Source organism: Camelina sativa, chromosome 16, assembly GCF_030686135.1.
Source record: "Camelina sativa cultivar CO46 ecotype springtype chromosome 16, ASM3068613v1".
NCBI lineage: Eukaryota > Viridiplantae > Streptophyta > Magnoliopsida > Brassicales > Brassicaceae > Camelina > Camelina sativa.
In genome coordinates this window covers 31119264-31141566 of record NC_141895.1, presented here as the reverse complement: position 1 = coordinate 31141566, position 22303 = coordinate 31119264, and the positions used below count along the sequence as shown (strand labels likewise).

General features: G+C 36.8%; 6 protein-coding genes and 2 long non-coding RNA genes across 15 annotated transcripts; 4 read left to right on the top strand and 4 right to left on the bottom strand.

Annotated features, from left to right (window-relative positions):
- Nucleotides 1-29: 29 nt before the first annotated feature.
- LOC104753124 (uncharacterized) lies at nt 30-931 on the top strand. Its single transcript, XR_762077.3, has 2 exons — nt 30-295; nt 619-931. It is a non-coding gene; the product is annotated as an uncharacterized LOC104753124 (long non-coding RNA).
- Nucleotides 932-1631: 700 nt separating this feature from the next.
- LOC109129669 (uncharacterized) lies at nt 1632-4111 on the top strand. Its single transcript, XR_002035948.2, has 5 exons — nt 1632-1908; nt 2211-2372; nt 2458-2558; nt 2672-2753; nt 2850-4111. It is a non-coding gene; the product is annotated as an uncharacterized LOC109129669 (long non-coding RNA).
- A 799-nt stretch (nt 4112-4910) lies between these two features.
- LOC104753122 (protein NLP6) lies at nt 4911-8671 on the bottom strand. 3 transcript variants are annotated; one of them, XM_087492968.1, is made up of 7 exons: nt 8016-8607; nt 7635-7831; nt 7242-7536; nt 7083-7130; nt 6039-6951; nt 5640-5960; nt 4911-5546 (listed from the first exon to the last, which is right to left on the bottom strand). In XM_087492968.1, the coding sequence occupies exons 3-7, from the start codon at nt 7533-7535 to the stop codon at nt 5077-5079; spliced, it is 2046 nt and encodes a 681-aa protein (XP_087349094.1). In that variant the 5' UTR covers nt 7536; nt 7635-7831; nt 8016-8607; the 3' UTR covers nt 4911-5076. The 3 variants fall into 3 exon arrangements, with proteins under 3 accessions (XP_087349094.1, XP_010473720.2, XP_087349095.1); XM_010475418.3 differs by having other exon boundaries at nt 7242-7831; nt 8016-8671; XM_087492969.1 differs by lacking the exons at nt 7635-7831; nt 8016-8607 and having other exon boundaries at nt 7051-7130; nt 7242-7539.
- Nucleotides 8672-9762: 1091 nt separating this feature from the next.
- On the bottom strand, nt 9763-11676 carry LOC104753121 (26S proteasome non-ATPase regulatory subunit 8 homolog A-like). The gene is made up of 6 exons (XM_087490008.1): nt 11543-11676; nt 11154-11232; nt 10736-10838; nt 10369-10632; nt 10160-10271; nt 9763-10069 (listed from the first exon to the last, which is right to left on the bottom strand). Exons 1-6 carry the CDS (start codon nt 11645-11647, stop codon nt 9929-9931), a joined length of 804 nt encoding a protein of 267 aa, XP_087346134.1. The 5' UTR covers nt 11648-11676; the 3' UTR covers nt 9763-9928.
- Nucleotides 11677-11768: 92 nt separating this feature from the next.
- Nucleotides 11769-13400, top strand: LOC104753120 (small ribosomal subunit protein bS6c). The gene is made up of 2 exons (XM_087490009.1): nt 11769-12350; nt 12944-13400. Exons 1-2 carry the CDS (start codon nt 11955-11957, stop codon nt 13184-13186), a joined length of 639 nt encoding a protein of 212 aa, XP_087346135.1. The 5' UTR covers nt 11769-11954; the 3' UTR covers nt 13187-13400.
- Nucleotides 13401-13609: 209 nt separating this feature from the next.
- LOC109125030 (uncharacterized) lies at nt 13610-15094 on the bottom strand. Its single transcript, XM_019237885.2, has one exon. It carries the CDS (start codon nt 14902-14904, stop codon nt 13798-13800), a length of 1107 nt encoding a protein of 368 aa, XP_019093430.2. The 5' UTR covers nt 14905-15094; the 3' UTR covers nt 13610-13797.
- An 816-nt stretch (nt 15095-15910) lies between these two features.
- LOC104753118 (mediator-associated protein 3) lies at nt 15911-16520 on the bottom strand. The gene has a single exon (XM_010475414.3). The coding sequence runs from the start codon at nt 16478-16480 to the stop codon at nt 16070-16072; it is 411 nt and encodes a 136-aa protein (XP_010473716.1). The 5' UTR covers nt 16481-16520; the 3' UTR covers nt 15911-16069.
- Nucleotides 16521-16569: 49 nt separating this feature from the next.
- On the top strand, nt 16570-20555 carry LOC109129575 (calcineurin B-like protein 8). Of its 6 annotated transcripts, none has more exons than XM_087490003.1 (11): nt 16570-16709; nt 17064-17184; nt 18105-18202; nt 18706-18845; nt 19040-19122; nt 19267-19326; nt 19504-19612; nt 19765-19817; nt 19940-20020; nt 20101-20213; nt 20317-20555. In XM_087490003.1, the coding sequence occupies exons 4-11, from the start codon at nt 18755-18757 to the stop codon at nt 20369-20371; spliced, it is 645 nt and encodes a 214-aa protein (XP_087346129.1). In that variant the 5' UTR covers nt 16570-16709; nt 17064-17184; nt 18105-18202; nt 18706-18754; the 3' UTR covers nt 20372-20555. The 6 variants fall into 6 exon arrangements, with proteins under 6 accessions (XP_087346129.1, XP_087346130.1, XP_087346132.1 ...); XM_087490004.1 differs by having other exon boundaries at nt 18703-18845; XM_087490006.1 differs by lacking the exons at nt 19504-19612; nt 19765-19817.
- Nucleotides 20556-22303: the final 1748 nt, after the last annotated feature.

Sequence of the window (22303 nt, the reverse complement as noted above, 5' to 3'; positions counted from 1 at the left end):
ATCCATCCATAGCTTTTGATTATGTTTCCAAAATGAATAACAACCTTTCTTCACAATGTCATCTCCACCACCTCTTGCTTCTATATAACTCATCTCGTATGTCTGTCTCTATAAAATCTCACAACTTATATGTCTTGCAAATCTTAAGCCGCTTAAGAAACAAACAAAAAAACAACCAAACATGAGCTATAATACAAAAGAATTAGTATTTCTCATTGTTCTTATTTTCACAATCACCTCCGTTCATGTTTCTGCCGCTACCCCTCGTCATTTTGTGAATCTCAGGTCGAAGAAGGTGAATACTCAATTTTTGCATCTTAATCATATATGATATATAATGATTCGTGTGTGCATGCCGCCGTTTTCATAAGTTGCTATTTGGTTAATTTGGTTCCTATTTCATCGTATTTGTATAGAAACTTAGTTGAGATTAACAAATGGAATATAGATAAGTAGCGACGTTCTGGTTAGTGGTGTGTTTAACGTACGTTTGTGTTTCGCTGTGTGAGGTAATTGAGCATGTGTCGTTAATTATCTTACTTTTCATGCCATAATTAGTAAGTTTTAACATGAAATTATGAATTTTTTGATAATAAATTAATATGTATTGATATGAAGGAGACTAGTAGTCAAGTACAGGAGAGAGAGCTTGTGGAGTTTCATCTTGACTATGCAAGAACAGGGGCCAATCACGATCATGAACCGGGGAAAGGAAGACCTTAAAACAACTTCAATCAAGATTATACCAAACTTACTATTTATTTACCAATAAGCTTTTACTTTTTAACCTGTAAAATATCACACTTCTTCTTTTGTTAATGGTAAAATATCAATATATACATATATGATGTAAGGCCAAGATAAAAATAGTTTATCCGGCGATGACAAAATCGACACATTATATTTATTATTTTATTTTCTTTTGGTAAAATTTTAATACAATTTGGGAGAAAAACATTTCATTATAAAAATTAATTGGCGATTCTCTAATTAGAGGATAAACGAAAAAAAAAAAAAAGATGGAAAAACCGACGACTAATTTGCTTGAGCAGTCCTTCGTCTCTCTCTACTCAGTCGACACAGTCCTTCCTCTTCCTCTTTTTTGCTTGAGCAACACTCTCTCTCTCTCTCTCTCTTTCCTCTTTCCCTAATTTAAAATCTAGGGATTGAGAAATTTTACAATCGACGAAGAAGATGGAAGAACTGACGACTAAGAAGATGGAAGAACCGACGAAAAATAATATCAACATGAAGAGAGGCGCGTGGGAAACACAGAGTCCTTCCTGCTGATATCATATAATCATATTACTTTTGCTATTGACAAAACCATTAGAATGGATAAATATGAGTTTTGAATTGAAAGATATATTTTTGCAATAAAATTGATTTTAATATATAAGAATTCAGTTGTGAAAATTTCCATAAAAACCAGTTACATTTTTCTAATATATAATATATATGGGGATGGTCAAAATCTATGGACTTAGAGCAAGTTCAACAGTGATTCTAAGGAGTTTTTAAGAGATGCTTAAGATTAAAAATAAATTAAAATACATGATAAATGTTAAAATCGATTCTAAGTTAAGCATTTTTAGAATTCTTTAGGATCTCATATGTGTCGGTCCGTCATTGGTTAGTGAAATTAACAAAAGAAAAAAGACCGAACCTTTTTTCTCCTCTCTCTTTCATTTCTTTCGAGCCGATAATCGGTGAATTTTGTCTCAAGCCTCAATCCGTTGAATTGAGAGAAGAGATGAGTCGGAAATGGGTTTCTAATCTGGCGTTATCACCATCCAAGCGACGCCGATGACAACTTCGGCGATATATGGTTCCTTAATTGCAAACACCAAATCGGGAAGTAAAGAAATCGATGAGTTTGGTTCAAGGACGCTCCAATCTTGTCCCATGGTATGCATATCTCTGATTTGAAGTGTAGATCTTTAATATCTTCTGAATTAAGAATAGATATTAGAAAATTAGAGTTTTCTGATTTATGAATTGATTAGTAAAATTAGGATTCTTTCGATTGGGTATTTATTTTAGCAAAATTAGTGTTTACAATTGTTAGTAGCTTGTGAATTTGATGATTTGAGGGTTCAATCAATTTTAGCAAAATTAGTGTTTAGGATCAGGTCTTCTTACTTCTCTCTCCTCTGTTTCCTCTGTTTGTATACGTCCAATGCTTAACATATGAAGCAATGATTCAACAGATGAAACCTACTCTCCCTGCACTTGAACTACTTCTTCATTCAAACGATGAAGAAGTCATAAAAAATGCTTGCTTTGCACTGTGACATCTCTAATGGTTCTGAAGATGGTATCCAAAGTTTGACTGAGGCTGACTTTGTCTCAAAACTAGTTCAATTTCTCAAGTTAGTACTTCTCAGAACATATTTAAACCCTTTGTGACATGTTTGGTTGCTGATGGCTGATCAATTTTTTTGTTTTTGTTTGCAGACACCCTTCTCCAGCGGTGCTTGTTCATGCACTTCGTAAAGAAGCCTGCTTGCTGGGTGATTTTAAACATCACTGTAGGCACTGAAGAACAAGATTCATGGGTTTGTTCTTTTTTTTGTATTTTTGAGACATTTTTTTGAGGTTTTGTCTTTTGGTCTATGTTTGTTAATAATCTTAATGTCAAGTTGTGTTTTTTTTTTGTTGGAATGTATAGGTTTGGATTGAAAAAGGTAGATAAAGTTGTGGCCTTTATCTCTGATGAGAGCTTCTTGTCCAATGCCGAATCTAAGCTCCAAGTAATAATAACTATCTCCACTTCAGATTTTCTTTTGTTGTCCATTTTGTTTCATGAATATTGTACCTACCCTTTTCTCTTGCATTTTGATAAACAGAGTATGCGACGGTTTTTTTGGATCCTCCTGTCCAGTATGTGTTGATATCTCAGCCATATCAGGATTGGCCAATGCACAAGATGAGGCTGAGAGGTTACTACATTCTGTGTGAAGATCTCTTGAGTTTCTGACATCAGAGTTCCATTTTCTGAACTGATTTCAGAAGTTGAAATATGTTTAGACTGTTTAGGAACTGAGAAGCTTAAGTGTTAGAATTTATCTACCTAGACCTGTTACTGAGAAGCTTAAGTCAAGTTCCAGTTCTTTAGTATCAATAGTCTTTGCTGGATCAAGTCGAGTTTCCCTCGGTAGCAGAATGTTGGTGTCTTCAGAACTGCTTGATAAATCTGTTTGTCGAGGTCAGCTTAGTAGCTTTGTCCGGATGTCGGCCTTGTATAACCATAGTTATGAATCGGATCCGATAGCTTGCTTGAACCCCTTGCTTAAACCCTTAGACCCCCTGTACCACCTACCACCAGTAGATCGATTGCTTAGGCCTGTTGAAACTTTCCAGGACCAAACTGACTACAAGCTTTGTGTGGAATTCATTTACCTCCATTGCCATGTGAGGGATGACCCACCTGCTTTGTTACAGTTTGACACCCTCTTCCTGCGATCCCCGATTATAGCTTCATCTACAACTATGAGGTATGTTCTTCAAAGCTTTAAGTATCCCATGCGATTGAACCCTCTCAGGTTGGCGACAAAAATCGTTGAACCCTTGTACCACCGACTGCCATTAGATCGAAAGTTTGGGTCTATTTCCACTTTCCAGGGCCAAACTGATTACAAGCTTTGTGTGGATTTCATTTACCTCCATTGCCATGAGAGGGATGACCCACCTGCTTTGTTATGTTTTGATACCCTCTGCCTACGATCCCCGAATACAGCTTCATCTACAACCATTATGTTTGCTCTTCAAAGCTTAAACTATCCCATGCCCTTGAACCCTTTCAGGTTGGCGGAAAAACCCTCAAGCGTTCCCTCCGTGGAACACCCTTTTAAAAGCTCATCGGTGCCATCCACTAGAGCCGCTCATGACCACCGTTGGTCGAGGATTTCGTGAAGCCTGACTTCAAGAACGAATCCGTCATGGTTCCAATAGACTTCTCAAAACCTTTTCAATGTGAAAATCATTTTGTTAAGCTCATGGAGCCCCTATTTTTAGCTCTCTATGTCTATTTGGTTTTACGCTGTAAGAACACAACCTTTTATGGGTTTTAATTTAAATGAAAATTCATGGTTGTCCAAAAAAAAAAAAACCCAAAATTAGAATCTATCATTGGAACATGCCATTTTACAGATTTATAAAAATGTTTTTAAGTTACTTATTTCCAATATTATAATTGCAAACATGCTTAAATACTTTTTTTGGCACCCAACCGTTGAACATGCTCTTAGAATGCACAAGTCGCTCTCTTAGTTAAAACTTCAAAATGTTCCTCAAGTATATAGGTACATTATCAATTAGTATATAATGAGATCTATATTTATATTGTTCTCTTAAGTATTTCACAAATCTTATCAATGGAAACTGAGAATTAGAGAACATGTCACCTTTTCATCAATATCAATAAATTGGTCTAATTTTGGTTATTGTAAATGTTCATGAACAATTTTATATCTATATGTAGCCTTAATATTATTCTCTCCAGTAATATATATCAAGTGTGTACAATTTATTAACCCATATAATGAGTTCCATATTTCCATAATTCTCACTAGTATTTACCAAAAATAAGTTCTATGTACTTCCCAAATATTAAAGTGGGGATATAGAACTTATCGTAACCACTTTTATTTATTTATTTGTTGTTGTTGCCCACATGCCATGATTTAATTTCTCTAACAATAATACCAAAACTGCTCCTTTTACATGTCCTCATTAGGCATAATTTTTTTGTTTTGGGTCAACCCATCATTAGGCATATTTATTATACAAGAAAGAGGTCTAACGGGGTAAGTTTTTAACAAGCTCCGCTTGGAGAATCATGAAACATGCATAGTTGCAAGTGTTGTATGAGGTAATTGCCAGTGTAATTAACAGAAGTCACATACATAGGCAAGAACTAATTTTTATTTTTATTGTTCCAATCAACATCTATTGATATGTGGAGAAGTATGCATTTTTATACATTCAAAAAAATGAATACTGTCTAAAACTCCTCTTCCCAGAAAACAAAACTCTCAGATCCATACAAGAAAGTTGTATACAAGTGAAGCATTGTCATAAGCACATCATGTTTTCCTCTGAGCTTTCGCATGAGCTCCCAAAGTTTAGAGTCACGTCATGTACTGAGAGCCTCAGTGTGTTTGCTTTCGCTGCAGACGTGTCAAGGCACTCACTGAGGTCAGCATCACAAGAGACCGAGACCCATTCGCTGTCGTCGTCTAGATACTTGAGCTCAAACGCATCCATTTCGAGCTTCAGCCTCTTAGCCACTTGCTGCTTCAGTCCCATAATGCTTACCGACTCCGGTGAGATCTTGAACCTGATGATGTCTTCTCTGTACGTTGCCTTTATACTCACGAGCTTATTGTGGAGTGTTGTTGGAGAAGCTGTATCTTGGCAGCTTAAGTGTGCCCAAAAATTAGCTATGTTTTTAGAGCTACTGTCCGAATCGTCCAAGGCCGTCTGCCTGACTGTTTCTTGGTTGTGTGTTGGAAGCCGAAAACGCGTCTCACATATAACACCCACTGTGAAATACGAGACAGTGTGAGAACAATGGTGACGGATCTTGAGATTTTGCAGTAGAATACATGAAGATGCTGAAAGGCTTTTACTTTTACCTTTGCAAGAAGCACGCGATGTTGATGAACCTGCACTGTCTTCTGCATCTCTGTTTTCAATCTTGACATCTTGAAGATAACTTGGAGGAGATGTAGAAGCTGGAGGGAAGTTCTTTGGTGATTGGTTTTCGGTTGGAGATATTTGGTGAGACCAAGGGCGAGGGGAGAGGGAGGTCAAGTTGAGTGATCCATCAGCACCTTGAACAGAGTCTATAACATGTTTAAGTCGTGTTAGAGATCGGTTCACCTTGTTGATTTTGCGAGATGGCCACCGTGAGATCCCGTGTTGTCGACAAATGCGTTTCATTGTTGTTGGGCAAACTGGAAAAAGAAAGCACAAAGTTCTTTTAGTTTGCCATCAACAATTACAGAAATCGATAGACAAAGTTAAGAGCATACCACCGAGGCTCTTTGCTGCGTCTTTTAGACTACCAGCAAAATATTGTTGAAGCACTTCTATACTGATTGTTTTCTCGGTTTTACCACGCTTCCTTTCTGATTTTTTCACTGTTTTGGCTTCCGATAAAGGTTCAAGCGTTTGGAACCTCTCAAACCCATCAGCGACTTCATTATTCTCCATAAGGTCAGAGTTTAAGCTCAGCTTCTGTTCGGGGGCGTTGAGCTCAAGATAATCCTTAGAGATTGGTGCTGGACGATGTATCCTGATAGGTTCAAGTTTCGAGTAAACCATTCCGTCTTCTGAAGCTTCCACGACTTCAAGAGATATTTCGTTTTCACATAGTTCAGTTTCAGAGACAACCTTGAGACTCGAATAGTGCTGCTTCATTGTCTGAAACAGAGAACCCAACAGAAAATCTTGCTCACTCTCGTCTGTGATGGCTGGAGGAAGAAAGAATTCAAGAACATACTCATCGTCACCGGTGAAGGTGCTCTTTAAGCAGACCGCGAAACAGCTCGTCAACTTGAACATGCGTGCATAATGCACTAATGGGTAGTCGGTTTTGCAGAACCGAGTAACATCCCTAGAGAAGCATAGATTTCCAGAGAGAAACGCCCTCCCAGCAACACCTTGTCCCTTCTGCAGATGGTGTTCCGCACAAGCGTCTCTGAAACCCCAAACATGAGCGTCCACAACATAAACCGCTAAATCACTGGTAGACATACAGACTTTCCCCATACAGCTCCCATCAAAGCTTGAACAGCTTTTCTTAAAACCACCTCCAAAAGCTAGAACACTGCGATGCCTGCAAGGGACCCATGTTTGAGCTAAAGGCAGTTTGTAGGTCTCGCACACCACAGTCAGTATCTCCAAAATCTCAGCCAATGCATTTTGGCGACCCTCGTTGCAGATCTGGTATAGGAGAAGTCAAAAAGGAAAATGGGGATCAAAACGACAAGGAACAGCACAAAATGAACTCAAGACAGTTCTTGAAAGTTTCTGAAAGAATACTCGAGATTTTGACATTTGGACTCGCAGATAACCTGAGTGGTCTCGTGGTTCAATATTTCCGAAGTTTTCAGATTCACAGCCTGCAACACAAGTAGAAAACGTTCATGTCGCCGGAAGATCAACGGATTCTGATAAAAGGACCGACCCCCCCCCAAAATTAAAAAAAAAAAAAAAGAGAAAGAAAAGCAAACCTCAAGCGCTTTACAAACTTTTTCAACCTCAGGAGCATAATTAATCTTAGGAGAAGTCATAATAAGCTCGACAACACCAACACAGAGCTGCCTGGATGGTTCAAAAACAGGCAAAGCCAAGGTCCCCTGAACATTATAGTGCAAGGCGTGACCAAGGCGGGAGAACTCTTTGCTGGAGTAATACTGCACATTGGGAGTCCACTCAGGCAACTTCTTCCTGAAAACGCGACCGGGAAGGCCGAGGTCACCGTCGCGTTCACCATCAAGGGAAAACATATAGGTCAAGGAAACCATCCTGTATTGATGAAGGCCGTTACTATTGGGAGCAAGAACAAAGGGCTGTCCCGAAGTAGTAAGAACATATCGTCCACGGTTTTTAACAGGCGCCCAAACCTGAGCAAGAAGGTGTTGTTGTCCAGTAGATTCCTTGAAGAATCGAAGCGCTTGAGTCATCTTGGCTTTGATAGCACAGTAAGAATCTGGATTATCTTGATTCTCGGAGGAGGGCATTAAACCAGAATAGGGGGAAGGAGCATGGTTATCATCAATAATAACCTCCTTGGTCGTGGTGGTATCATCAGATTGTGAACCTGCATTATTTGCAGATCGAGATCCAAATAAATTCAACTTAAATCTAAAAAAAAAGATCAAAGCAATGCAACGTTTACTTAAATCCGGGAAAATTCGAAACTAGGAAGATTCCAAAGGAGCATATCCACTACTGGAACTTACATTATCCGAATAGGATTCTAAAGTTGGAATCTAAAAACTTACTAGGAGGAGGAGGAGCAAGTAGAAGGGAATAATCGGTGAAGCGAGAGGAGGGAGCTACGTAAAGATCGCCGGCGCCGACATCACCGGCAGATTCGGAGAAGGACCAGAGAGGAGAGAAAGGCTGTTCGGAAGATGAGAAAATGACCGGAGACTTGAAATTAGAAGAGAAAGTTATCTGATCTAACGGCCAAGAACCGCTGAGATCCAAATCGTCAAGTTCCATCAAACAAACAAACAAACAAACAGCAAGCAAGCAAGCAGGCGACCAACAACAACAAGAAACTGTGATTCAAGCTTCGTCAGAGTCAGAGTGTGAATATCTCTCTCCGGAAATTTCTTTCGCCTTTTAATTCTCCGACTCCGAGGCCAAAAAAAAAAGAAGCAGAACTGTGATTCAAGCAAGTTGAGACCAGAAGAAGAAGGAGAAGAAGAAGAAATCAGAAATGAGAGAGGAGGAGAAGAGCAGCAAGTTGGAAATATTATAATTGAAGACAAGACATATATTTTTGATGATTCCACGCTGTACCATTTTACCCCAACCACTAGAATATCTCTCTCTCTTCATGCAAATTCTTTATTTTCTATTTTCTTTTGGGACAAAAAAAAAAAAGCATCGACTTTAAATTTTTTTAATTGGATCATTTCCACCCAAATTCGATTATCCTTTTTAAGATGGGTATTTATTTTTGTGGAAGTTTCTAAAATTAATCTATTTGATATTGATATTGATTGACCATCTCTCTTGACAATTGTCTTTGACAAAATTCGATACACACATAAATAATAATAAGGTGTGGAATCAGAGGACTCGATGATACGATTTTTTTTTTTTTTTTTTTTCGAATTTGAATGTTGCAATTGTTTATGACCGAGTGAGATTTGTATCACATTTATTTAACAAAAAAAAAATAGAAATGAATTGATTATATGTCTAAGACGTTTCTTACACGTCCAGCACCAACAACATGTTGTCATTAACATATTCTATGCGTCTTTAAAAGCCTTTAAGACGTAATTAGGCACTAAGTGCTGCTTGTTGTGGGTGAGTAGAATAATATCAACGACTCCTATTCTTTAATTCCCCCCCCCCCCCCCCCCATTATTATGCTCTTCTCTTAGCCAAATACTACTCGTATAACTTTCATTAACAAAGCAATTATTTGACCCCCCGCCAAACATAAAAAAAAAAAAAATTATGATAAACGGAATCTAACTTTCCGGGAATGAATAAAAAAGCTAGAAACCACTCAGCCACTTTCAACTACTTACCCAAAGTGGATCATTACTTCATCCCTTTTGGTTAAAATACATATTAGTATATTTATTAACAGTAACGTTTTCTTTCCTAGTGGGGACATCTTTCTTCTAATGATATCATTAGATTACTAATTTGTTAAATTAGCTGTGTTAATCAATAATAGTTAATCCCCAAAAATAAGTAATTGTTGCAACGTATATCCCCCACTTGTTTCAAGCTGTCTGCCAAGTTGACAAGTGTTTGGCAATGATCAAATTGTGTCCCTCCTATATACCCTGTAAATGACTTTCCTTCTTCCATATTTGGACTAGATGGTTAATCAAAGCAAGCCATCGGCTACACTACCTTAAGAAGAATCTCCAAAACCCGAGCCAAATAACCAAACTGAACTAAAAACTCCATCCTCAACCAAAGAGTAGATTGATCATTCGGCCCCGATAAACAATATAATATAACATAAGAGGCTTGGGAAGACTATGAAAGAACAGATTAATGTCGTAACAAAGTCTCATTTGCCAAATCCAATCAACCAAATCACTTCTTTGAGACATACTTCGCTCCATATCAGTCATTACATGATAACAAAGTTTTATGACCTGGAGATTTCCAGGAACATAATGCAAGAGAAGAGACGAACACTGAGAAAAATCGGATCTTACACGATACGCTCCAGCTCTCTGGCGTAGCTTAGAGTCTGGTTGATGAGTTGCAGAGATGGAATCTCTTTGCAAGGTGCAGTTTCTTTGGCTTTCTGGAAGACAACAGACCCGTCCTTCACTTCCCACTCGGGGTGCTCCTGTATTATATGACAAAAACTAAATGGCGTCAAGGGTTCATGAAAATTAAAAAGGTTCCAAGTGGTTACACAAAATGTTTTTTCTTTTACCTCGTTGACATAGGTTAAGAGTTCTTGATCAGAAGAGAACAGCAACATCTGCCGAGCATCATTGATAGAGACATAATCATAAGCTTTCTCACTGCATCCAGCTATTTCATCTCTGATAATTCAGTCATCACAAAAGAAAAAGGTGAGATAACAAGCGAGAAGACATGAGACGGAATTAATCCAGAGACGGATGGAAGCATTGATGTTACCTTATGGTCTTTGCCAAGAGATCCATGAAATAGACGTAAGTTGCATCAGGCGCGGTCTGTCTAGCACTCAACACACGGTTATAGGCACCTTCCATGAAAGACTGCTCAAGCTCAACTGCATGCTTGATGCAAGGATTATCCAGTGTAGCTGATGAAAGTAACTCGAGTTCGGTGTGGAATTCAGCAATTCTATTTTGTACAAGCAGCCTCAGAAGGTTCAGACCCAGGATAAGATTCTCCTGTGCGGATGGGGGAAGACGGTTCCTGGTGCAGAGGAAAAGAAGATATGTTAGAACACACAAAAAAAAAAAACATTGCATCCAAATGGAAAAGGATAGTGTTCAGAGAGAGTTGGTTCTTTATTCACCTGGTATCCACATAGTAAGGTTTCAACTGGAAGAAATCTCTCTCGAAGGCATCTTGATCCTCGGTTTTTACGCTCAGAACAACAGCATGCTCATAAATGTCCCCTAGAATTCACCAATTGTCAAACTTTTATAATCCATAAGAACAGAAATTTACCAAATTACTCAATCCAAAGACTAATGTAAACCCAGTAAACAGCAAACTAAAAGCTAAAGTCATGCATTGGGATAGAAGACGAACTAAAGAACAGTAAAGCCTGATACAATCCCTCGAGTGTTGTGACCCTTAAAGAGTATAAACCAAATAAACTAAATAAGTCATGAGGACAGAATGATTGAAAATACCCCTTGCAACTGATGGCAAAGCAAAACTATAAACTCCCTAAAAACAAGTTATCTAAATAAAAACAGAAACCTTACTTGCAATAGTGAGCTCCTGAGCTGCGTTTGGTGAACTCTCGAACAATGGAGGAAGACTAGTGAATTTGGTCAGAAGAACCTGAAGAACATAACAAATAACATAAGAATCCCTCACCATTCAATTTTGCAATATAGACTAAACCCTACTTGTTCTACTCACATTAACAATCCCTTAAAATAGAAAATCAGCACTTACGCTCTTCCTCTAAAAGATCTCACTGATAACCTAATTTTTTTCAATTCAAAGCTATCATAGATTCGAGACAAACCCCATCAATTTTCCCCTAAAATTCATTCGATAAACCAGATATATATGCAAAGATGTGAAATCGAATCAAACTAGGGTTCAGAGAAGAGAGAGAGAGAGAGAGAGAGAGAGAGATGTATACCTTAAGCTGAGACAACAGATCACTACACGTATCGTAATCCTTCCTCGCAAACGCCGCCTTGAATCTCTCAAACTGCTGTGAAACTTCCGTTAGCTGCGGATCCATGGCTTTAACTCTCTCTCTCTCTCTCTCTCTCTATCTTTTTTTCTCTTCACCGGCGACGATTCTTTTCTTATAGATTTGATTTGCTCCGAACTGGCTTGATCGGGAAGATAAAAAGGTATAAAAACAGTAACAACATGTCTTTTACAAAATGGGCCTTTAACAGGCCGAATCCCATCTAAAAAGGCCCAGAGCGCATATTAGCACACTGGCTAACGTGTACCAACATCATCATCTCTTATCCAACAAATTAAACCCCCATCGTCTCTTTGCCTTTCTCCAAACTTGAAAGCTCTCGAATCACACAACAATGGTGGCGTCTTCGCTGTGTCTATCATATTCCGCAGTTTGCCCTCTGCCTAATGTATCTTCGCAGCCGTTACTCTCGTTCTCACACTCTCTCAGGCCATTCATATCCAAGTCGAAGCCTATTGCCTCGCTACAACAACAACCACAGAAGAGAGATGATGGCTCTCAGTTTGTGGTGAAATCTCAGGCTCTTGATTTCTCCGGAACTTTCTTTGAAGGCGGATTCGGGTCGGACGATGACCCGACTTCTCCTTCCGGGTCGGGAGTCTCAACCGCCCTTGAAGACAAACCGGAACCTCAGTGCCCACCTGGACTCAGGCAGTACGAAACAATGGCGGTTTTGAGACCAGACATGTCTGAAGATGAGCGGCTTGGTCTTACCCAGAAATACGAAGAGGTAACCAAATTTACCTGTTTCATATCAGAGGGAAATTTGTGAAATAGACGAGGTTTTGGGATTCCATTAGAAACTTGAAACCTTCTGTTATATGGACTATAGATAAGAGATCACAAAGCAAAATCTTCTAGATAACGGTTTCAGTGTAGAGTTGAGTAATTCTCAGTTAATGGTTTCTTTATCAATTGAAATGTTTGTGTCAATCCCTAGTTAAATCTGATGTAAAGGTTTCAGCTTTTTTACAGCAATCTCATCCTTCTGTGGTCTATGGATTCTTCGAGTATTAAACACCAGAAACTAGATATCTGCACAAGATAGGAGCCCTTAGTGCACTTCTTAGTCATGTTTTACCTTAACGTTTTTACTCAGTTCTTGAAATATCCCGTATGATGATCCGAAATGTACCAACTCACAGTTCTTATTGGTGGTATATGTGTGGATTCTTGTCACTTGTTTAATCAAGTCAGGATTCCGAAATGTATGTTGGGTTTCGATAGTTGCACATTTCTCTCCGAAATGTATTGTTGGGTTTGGATTCTTTAGGTTATGTCACTTGTTTATATCGCTGTTTTTTTTGTTGTGGTGTGTGGTAGTTACTTGTGGCAGGAGGTGGAATGTATGTGGAAGTGTTCAACAGAGGAGTGATTCCATTGGCTTACAGCATCAGGAAGAAGAATAAAGCTGGAGAAACTAACACTTACCTGGATGGTATCTACCTTCTGTTCACTTACTTCACCAGACCCGAATCAATAACTCCCCTCGAGGCCGTTCTCATTGCCGACGATGACGTTATCCGATCGTCTTCCTTCAAGATAAAGAAGAGGAAGTACAACTGAAGAGACCATGGATATTGTGTATGTGTTAAGAAAAAAAGTCAGATTCTTCCTTCTTCTTTTTTTTTGTTGCTTTGAAGAACAAACGTAAATCGCTCTTTATTTGGTTCTGCTTCTATGTGGTTTTTTGTGCATTGCTCTGTTTTCTTATGTAAACAGAGTGTGAGAAACTCTAAAAGCTAAGTTTGAGAAGCATACTTGTATGCATTTTCAAAAACAGAAATATAATTAACCCATCCCTAAGTACCATAATGCTAAAACTCATATAATTTAGCTCTGTTTCATTGCACAATTTGACATGAATGGTGACGACAAAGAAAGCAATTGTGTCTTCTTCAGGATTTATTGAAACTGGTGACGAAAAGCTAGTAGAGATTTGGAGAGTGTTTGTGCAAAGTGATGCACTTGTCACGCTCAAAACATATATTAGTGAGGAGATTGTTGAACACCTTTATCATGTGATGATCAAAACCATCAATATATACAAGTGAGAGAGACCTAGGAAGCTAGATCCTAGCGTGTGTTTTCAACATTTTCACTATAATAAGAAATTAAGCAAACGTGTCACAAACAAACATATACGTTCTCGTGTTTTCATCATCTCAACCACTCCCTTAATTGACAAAACAAACGGGACAACGAATCAGTCCATTCTCATTACACTTGACGCACCTCTCCCACCCTTCACCTTTCACGGCCGCGACCGCAGCCACCTTACAGCTACCACCACACTCAAAACAAGGCAACCACCTCGCTCCTCCGCATCCTTCACACGTGAGCCTCCCTTCCTCCCCTACTCTCTCCACACGTGCCCACCTCAACACCCTCCCTAACTTCCCGTTCTCATTCATCGCCGTCACTCCCGCCGCTCCTCCCAAGTACCTCCCTTTCACAAACACTCTCGGCGGCGCCACAATGGCTTCGTCTTGAAGAAGCTCTTTAAGCTCGCTCAACACTCCGGCATCTAAAGCCACGTCCCTCTCGTCCACCACCACTCCTTGCTGCTCCATGATGGCCCTCACACGCATGCAATCTTCGTACGTGCGACGCACTCCTTGCAAGGACGTCGTGTAGACCACCAAACCTTCACCTCCTCCCGGCGGACACTTCTCCGGGAACTCCCTAAGTGGGTCCCAGTTCATCACCGGTTTCTTGTTCCCTTCTTTCTCCCTCCGTTCTCTGTCTCTCTTGACGAATATGTTCTCCTTCACTGACCGAGGCCCTGAGTAGAACGACTGAGTCGACTCCGTCCGATCTTCTGACTCGGGTTTTAACTTGGACATAGACTCGGTTCTCTTAAGCTTATTAACCACCGTCGTAGGTATTTGCGCGGCGATGCTTCTTTTGGCCTTCGCTTCAAGCTCGTCCAGTGTGTGGAAGGATGCGCTCTTCCGCGGAAGCCGCCGTGGAGGAGTGGCTGGAGGTTTAACGGAGACCTCTTCCGGTGGTTTAGCGGCGGCGGGTTTAAGTTTAGTTTCTAAAGATTTGCTGACCTCATCCCATGTTTTAGGAGCGTCATCTTCGTCATCATCCTCGAGAGTGTCTAGGACCTTGGATGGCACAGCGGCGTATGGCGGTTTCTCATCATCTTCTTCTTGTTCGAGTTTTAGCCATGGCTCTTGGATGGCGTTGACATCAAACACCGCAAAACTGGACGGCGGTGGTTTGTAGACGTCGGCGACGACGTTGGCTTTGGCTTGCTTGGACGATGCACAACCCATTTTAATCTTATCAAACTGTGTATTTAGTTTTCTTTGGATGCGTGTTTGTGTTTATTATTATATGAAGGTATGAAGAAAAACAAGAAAATATGATGGGGTAGCAAATTGTGTGGTCTTAGACGACCCTTCTCTTATCTAAATATTAGTATTATTTTTGTATTCTTCCTATAATGATGAGTTACGTTTTAAGCATATATATATATATATATATATATAGAATTGTGGATTAATTTGGTGTCCATGAATAACGGTAGATTGTAATGAGAATTACTTAAGACAGACGAACACCACAAAGTGTACTTGTGGCTTCAGTGTAAGATACGTGGTGAGTCAATCAGATTCTTGACAATCAATCTTCAAAAAATGTCTCTCGTAAATGCAAATAATGTCACAATCTCTCTAAGCTACCAAAGAAAGAAATGTAAATGTCATTATCATTCATTTGCTATAGGAAAATAATGCATTTTCATAACACTTTGATAGTATCAATTTCTCACCAAAATCACAACCAAGAAGAAAAAAAAAGCAAATTAATTTGAAGTGTCAATATGGAGGATTGTTAGAAAGGTTATGCATTTTTGAATAACAGAAATAGTCAAAGATAATGATATAGACTATATATAGAGGTCCAAATAGTAGTAAGCTATCGAAGGATCATCATGTTACACAACTTGATACACTTTGGGGTTATTGCATCAATCAAGCCTACTCTATTAGGTGATCATCGGTGCCGTTTGTATCCATTGTGACCTTCTTCTACTCCCAATAATAATCTGCTCAAGTCCCGATTGAATTATTGGGAGTAGGCACTTCTACTAGACAAGTTTAACTTCAGATATAGTCAAGTTTCACACCTAAAGAAAAAGGTTTAATCAGGAAATTTTACCAACCACATTGACTTCTCACTTGGTTTGTCTGATTCCTTTAGTTTGTGGTTTAATTGCGGACAAAAAAAGGTTGATTATGAGTTTTGAGTATATCCGAGCAAGATAGAACAGACCACAAGTATCAAGGAAGTAGCCGAGAGGTTGATTCTGGTGTCATACATTGGGATTTATCAACACTCCCAGAATATTTTTTGAGGAAGTCTTTGATGAGTAAAACACTAATTCCACTAAGAGACATCTTAAATATTCTTAAATTGTCGAATTTCTAATTTTTAAAACTAAACAGAAGAAGAAGCAGCTGTTATCTCTTCTTCTTCTTCTTCTTCTTCCACCACCTTCTTTGTTTTCTTCTTCTTCTTCTTCTTGTTTTTTTTCGCCGCCGTTGTTGTTTTCTTGGTTGAAACTCCATCCACATCTTCTACAATCTGAGTATGAAGCTTTCCCATCTCAGTCTCGATCTTCGTAATCGCCTTCTCTATGAAACTGTCGACGGCTTCTCTCACGATGAGCTTGTACGGATCTCGCGAAAGATCGAGATCCAACTCAGAGGAAGCTTCTTCTCGGGCCTTGATCTCTGTGATCTCAAGTAAGCTCGAACGTTTCAGGATCTTCTTCACTGTTTCCTTGATCTTCTTCTTCACATCCTTATCCATCACCACTTCTCTCGCCGCTGCTTCTTCTTCCTCCATTGATTTTTTTTTTTTTTTTTTTCTTGGATGGAGACGGCTGGCCGGGCAAAGGATCGATCGACGAAGATGAGGGTTTCAGAGAGAAGACAACAAAAGTCAAAAACCTTGTCTTAATGGGCCGAGTAATGGGCCTAAAATATATGTGTTCAAGCCTACTAAATGTCTTAATACTACACTGAAATAATCCAAAGGAGGAGGGAGGATTCTTCAAAACATTTGTATGTGGGAGGTGCGTTTGTGTTTTCTACGATGGGATTCGGGTGTGTTAATACTGTTGTTATCTACGAATTGAGACTACGTTTTTATGATCGATCTAAGTTTTATGGTTTATTCGATTGGTAGAATAATATAACGATTAAATAACAAATTAACATTATACAGTAAACTTAAATATTAATTCTTATTATATCTTCATTTTGATTTACTATTGTATCTTTAAAAATTAATAATGTCTCTTCGTTTTTATATAAAAAAAATTTAATATTTTAATGACTATTATTATTTTGTTTTTTCAAACATATATTTGTAAATGATATTCTAATGTAAGAGGAACTATCTTATGATATAACGTTGGGTTTTGAAGTTGGACACAAGGTTATTCTCCACGGAAGGAAGGTGGGGCCAAAGTTCTCTCTATGATAGAGGAGGTTGGACGCAAGATTCTCTGCATAAGGGACGAGGGCGGAGCCGAGGTTCTCTCCATGGTTAGTCATACATTATTGTGATGATACATTATTGATTAGTATACTATGTAATATATGCTTTTTTTTAGCCAATAATTTTAATAATTAAAAGTACTATGCAAAAGTGAAAGTAAAAAGACATATAATAATTGACTTAATGTGTTCACACAGACATTTTTTAGGTGATGATAAATATATATATATATATATATATATAACATACAGTATATTTAGATGTAAAAAATACGTTTTTAATGGTAATGGTAATATACATAAAAGATTTGTAGATAGATATAAATCAGTATATTATAGCAAAAATAAAACTTATAAATAACGTAGAACAAATTTTAATATATTTTTATTAAATTTTATTTTATTTTACAAAAATTTAAACCCGCACGTCGGGCGGGTCCTTATTTAGTCTTTCGTAAAAGTTGTATTAGAAACGTACTTTCAAATATTATTAGGAATGGATAGGTTTCACTTATAATAAACTAAAAAAAAAGCGAGGAGGAAATGCAATTTTAAAACAAAAATGAAAGGGAATTATCCTAGCTATAGGTATTTAATTTGTGTAATTATCATTTTGTTTATCTCATTCTCTCTTCCAATCATCTTGACCAGAGAGCATATATTTATATATATGTTTAAATGTCCTTTTGATGCTGATTAATTTTACATATTAATTTATTTAGTCACCTGCTTATGTAATGTAGTGCTACAAACTTTCGTTATTAACAATATATCTTTATGAGTCAAATCGAAAATCGTACAGTCACCACCTTGTTTATTATTTTAAAAAATGATTGTTGAATTTCAATAAAGTATTATTCAGATTAACAACAAACAATACATGTATATAATTTGATAGAGAAGCAAAACCTTTTTTGTTGTCCGCCAATCACAATCATCATTGAATTTTAGAGTCTTGTCAAAAACAGGAAATTAATGAAACAACAACAACTCTGAAATCCAAACCAGTTGGTGGTACACAACATCATCCCGGTATCATCCTCTTTTGATTTTCTGTTTTCTATAGGTAAATAGAGATCTCTCTATTTTCTGCTTCAACAATTTTGTTTTCTTGTCTTAACAAAAAGATCTTGACTTTGTAGACTTATTTTGATCTTGGCCTCTTTGGGTTACTTAGCTAGCTCGCACATATATATGATTATATCAAAAATAATTTGGGGAAACTTTGCAGAGTTTGTTAATAATTAATAGGTTTGACCATCTTTTTAGTTTCAAGTTTCAACTTTCAAGCATGTTTTCGTGTTCTTCCTAATTCTTGCATGTCTCATCATGTTCTTGATTCGTTGATCGTGATTTTGAACATATATAAAAAAATGATCAGAGATCATAAAGCTACAAAAAAAAAAAAAAAAAAAAACAGATTCATCAATAATCTCTCTTTTAATTTGTGTTAATCCAATGATCATTTCTTTTCTGTTATATTTATAATCTGAACGGATCATTGATACAAAGATTAAGATCGGGAGTCTGAAACTTGTTTTGTTTTTTTGGTTTTGGTTATTTTAGCAGAACAATAAATTGTAATTCTATTACGTACCAAACCAAAAGTTATTGAAAAATGTTGGCATTCGTGAAATGCTTCTCGTTGAAGCGAACAAAGCATCCTCGTGGATATGAGGATCCTCATGTTCTTGCATCCGAAACTCCCTGTAAGTCAAACAAAAATTAACCTCACAAAATTCTCTTAATTTGAATTTTTTTTAAAAACTCATTAATTAAGAAAAGATAAAGACTATTTAATAGAGAGAGACACACACAAGACATAACAAGGATTAACGACTATGAGCTGTAAAATAAATCTATATATGAAGCAATATATAAATAATATGATTTATCTATGCAGTTACGGTGAATGAGATAGAGGCTTTACACAATTTGTTCAAGAAGCTTAGTACATCCATTATCGATGATGGTCTTATCCATAAGGTAATTACATTTGTTTTCTTGATGGTTTTTTTTAAAAAAAAATTATAGAAAGCTAGTAGATTAAATAAAACAAATCATACTTTTAATTTGGGATTTAATTTGCATCTTAATTAAACGAACTAATAATTAATATTTGATGAGCAGGAAGAGCTTCTTTTGGCTTTGTTCAGAAACAGCAGTATGCAAAATCTATTTGCGGACAGGGTTCGTATATCTATTCCATATATACTTGCATCCTTAACATTTTTAATTTTGGTTTGTTATATTTCCTTGGTTAGTTATTGGAGGATCGGAGTACTTTACTTTCAATGTATTATGTAACGACAAGTTTAAAAAAAAAAAAAAAAGGTTTATTTAGAGATAGTGGTGGTGGTGGTGCAGGTGTTTTATATGTTTGATAGGAAACGAAACGGTGTGATTGAGTTTGGAGAATTTGTTCGTTCCCTTAGCATCTTCCATCCATACACTCCCGAACATGAAAAGTCCGCATGTACGTAACGTACTTACATTTAGGATCATGAAAATATGCGTTTTTGATGTTACGTATCTAAAAGATAAAGTACTAACACATTTATAAATAATATATTTCATATAGAGGTTTTTGACTAAATAGATTACGTATGTGTGTGGTAAAAATTGTAGTTATGTTCAAGCTTTTTGACCTCCATGGAACCGGCTTCATCCAGCCCCATGAGGTACTGATAAAATGCTATACATATCATCAATTGGTGTAATATATAAAATTGATGTATGTATGCTGTATGCATATAAACATTTTGATGTGTAACTGTAAATATATGGTTTGGTGGGAAAATAGTTGAAGAAGATGGTGGGCGCACTACTAGGTGAAACAGACTTAGAAATATCGGAAGAATCTATTGAAGCTATTGTGGAACAGGTCCTAAATTTTTTCATTTATTTTGTAACATTAACATTCGTATTTAATATCTCATCCTGAATTTGTTACCAACGTAACAGACGATGCTCGAGGTTGATACAAACAAAGATGGGAAGATCGATGAAGAAGAGTGGAAAGAGCTCATCGCTAAGAATCCTTCAATCCTCAAGAACATGACTCTACCTTACCTCAAGTATACTATATTTAATTGTTCGCTTTTTATTTCAATTTTTTTTTTTTTTTAATATATCTTTCTTGTAATTGATAACTTACGTCCTCGTATAATGATTTTACAGGGAAGTGACTTTAGCATTTCCAAGCTTTGTACTCGACTCCGAGGTAGAAGACTAGAGAGAATCGGATACCTTCAGATCAACAAGTCTATAAACTGGTTTTACAAATTTATATTATCATGCAATGCATGTTTCACGTTCGTTTTAGTTATTACTGTTGATATCGATTCAATTCGAAGGGAATTTTAAATCTGGGTTACCTAAACCGTTATGAAATTAAACCGATTGTTTTGTTACACAAAGCCGTGGGTCTCTCTAGTTTAAGTATATATGGTCCGATTCAAATTGTCCTATTTTTTATCGTGAGCGAATGATCTGAGGACACGTGGGATAAGATGGCCACACTCGTAACGGTCACTGGTTGAGAGCGCAACGGCTATAGAGGAGCCACGCACCAGTGCAACTAGAAGAAGAAGTCTACAACAGCGTCGGGTCCACACGTGTGTCGTTGTATCTGCGTCCAAAATTGCTTTTGAATTTTTAAATTACTCAAAGAGTTATTTTTTGTGTACTCCTTTTTCACGTACCAAATCGTGATTACATTAACTGATAAATAAATATATGTGTCAGCAGCTCCGATCGATTAAAGCCACCGGCGGCCATACTAGACATTTTCAGCAACTCATTTATATTAATTAATTTAGGGAAGCTTTTAATTTAGATGCTGCTATTTGGTTTTATAAAATCGAATTATATTTAAGTTTTTAATGAAATTTAACTTAGATATTAACTGGTTATACTTGGTCATATGTCAGACTAGAGAATTTGGAAACAACTAAGTAAACCAAGGATAATTTTGAGGATTTTTTAAAGGATAAGAATATAAGCCAAGGATATATAGATGCATGAACTGGTAATGGAATCTTGTCGAAAGAAACGTTATGTATCTAATAAATATTTTATATTATTGTTATGATGACTCACTTTCCTTTGAACCTTCTTTCGTGGTACATACAACAATTGTTGTTGTAACGTTCACCATTACTAATTGAAAAAATCCTATAAAAGTTGTTATTATACTTATATATACATATATATATCATAATATACTAAACTATTTAATATTATTTGTGAGTTGTGTGTGATTCATGGTGATATATTTTCATAGAGAATTAGCATGTCATTATGTTACTGGTGTGGTGTATATATACAATAATAATTCAAAGCTAGAAGTTGGAAAAAATTACGTTTAATTTATTGAATGGTTAAACTTAAACAGGACTCGTTTTATATTATTTTATTTTATATTGATAAAAACAGGAGGAGGATTCTACGAACCTAGCGGCTACATTACATTACTCATCAGTACTCATATAATGTATTTAGATATTATATTAAAATGATCCTACTATTAGTATAAAACTATGTAATGAAATGATGATTTAGGCTTTTGAGACATGATTTTACTATTTTATTTTTGGTAGAGGAAAGAGAGGACCCAAGTACCATGTGCAACGGCAATAATCTCGGTTTTCAGACCAGTTCAAGTTTCCCAAAAAAAATTTAAAATGTTTCGTCTCTATATCCCATCTCTTTTGATATTTTTTTTTTTTAAAGAAAATGATTAGTCACTTTAATGAACGTTTTTAGATTTTTGTTTCCTTACAAAAGAATGACACGTGGCGAGATATTATTGCAGAAATGACTCACACGATACCGTCGTCGTTAGCCTGCAAACCCCAAAAGCCACGTCAATATTCCCGTTAATTCGATGCCGGCATCATCACCACGTTACATCCGTTAGTCAGATAAGAACGGATTTATTAATAATATAGTTATCTTAATTTTTTCTTTTTTTTTTAACAACATATAGTTATCTTAATAGTTATCTTAATATTTGAACTAAAAAAAAAATAGTTATCTTAATATTATCTTAAAAATTGTAAAATGGTACTTAGTTATAAACTTATAAACAAAACACTCCATATCTTAGAAATTAAGAGAAGACATATCATCAATTCATAATTTAAACTAAAAAAAAATTAATTTA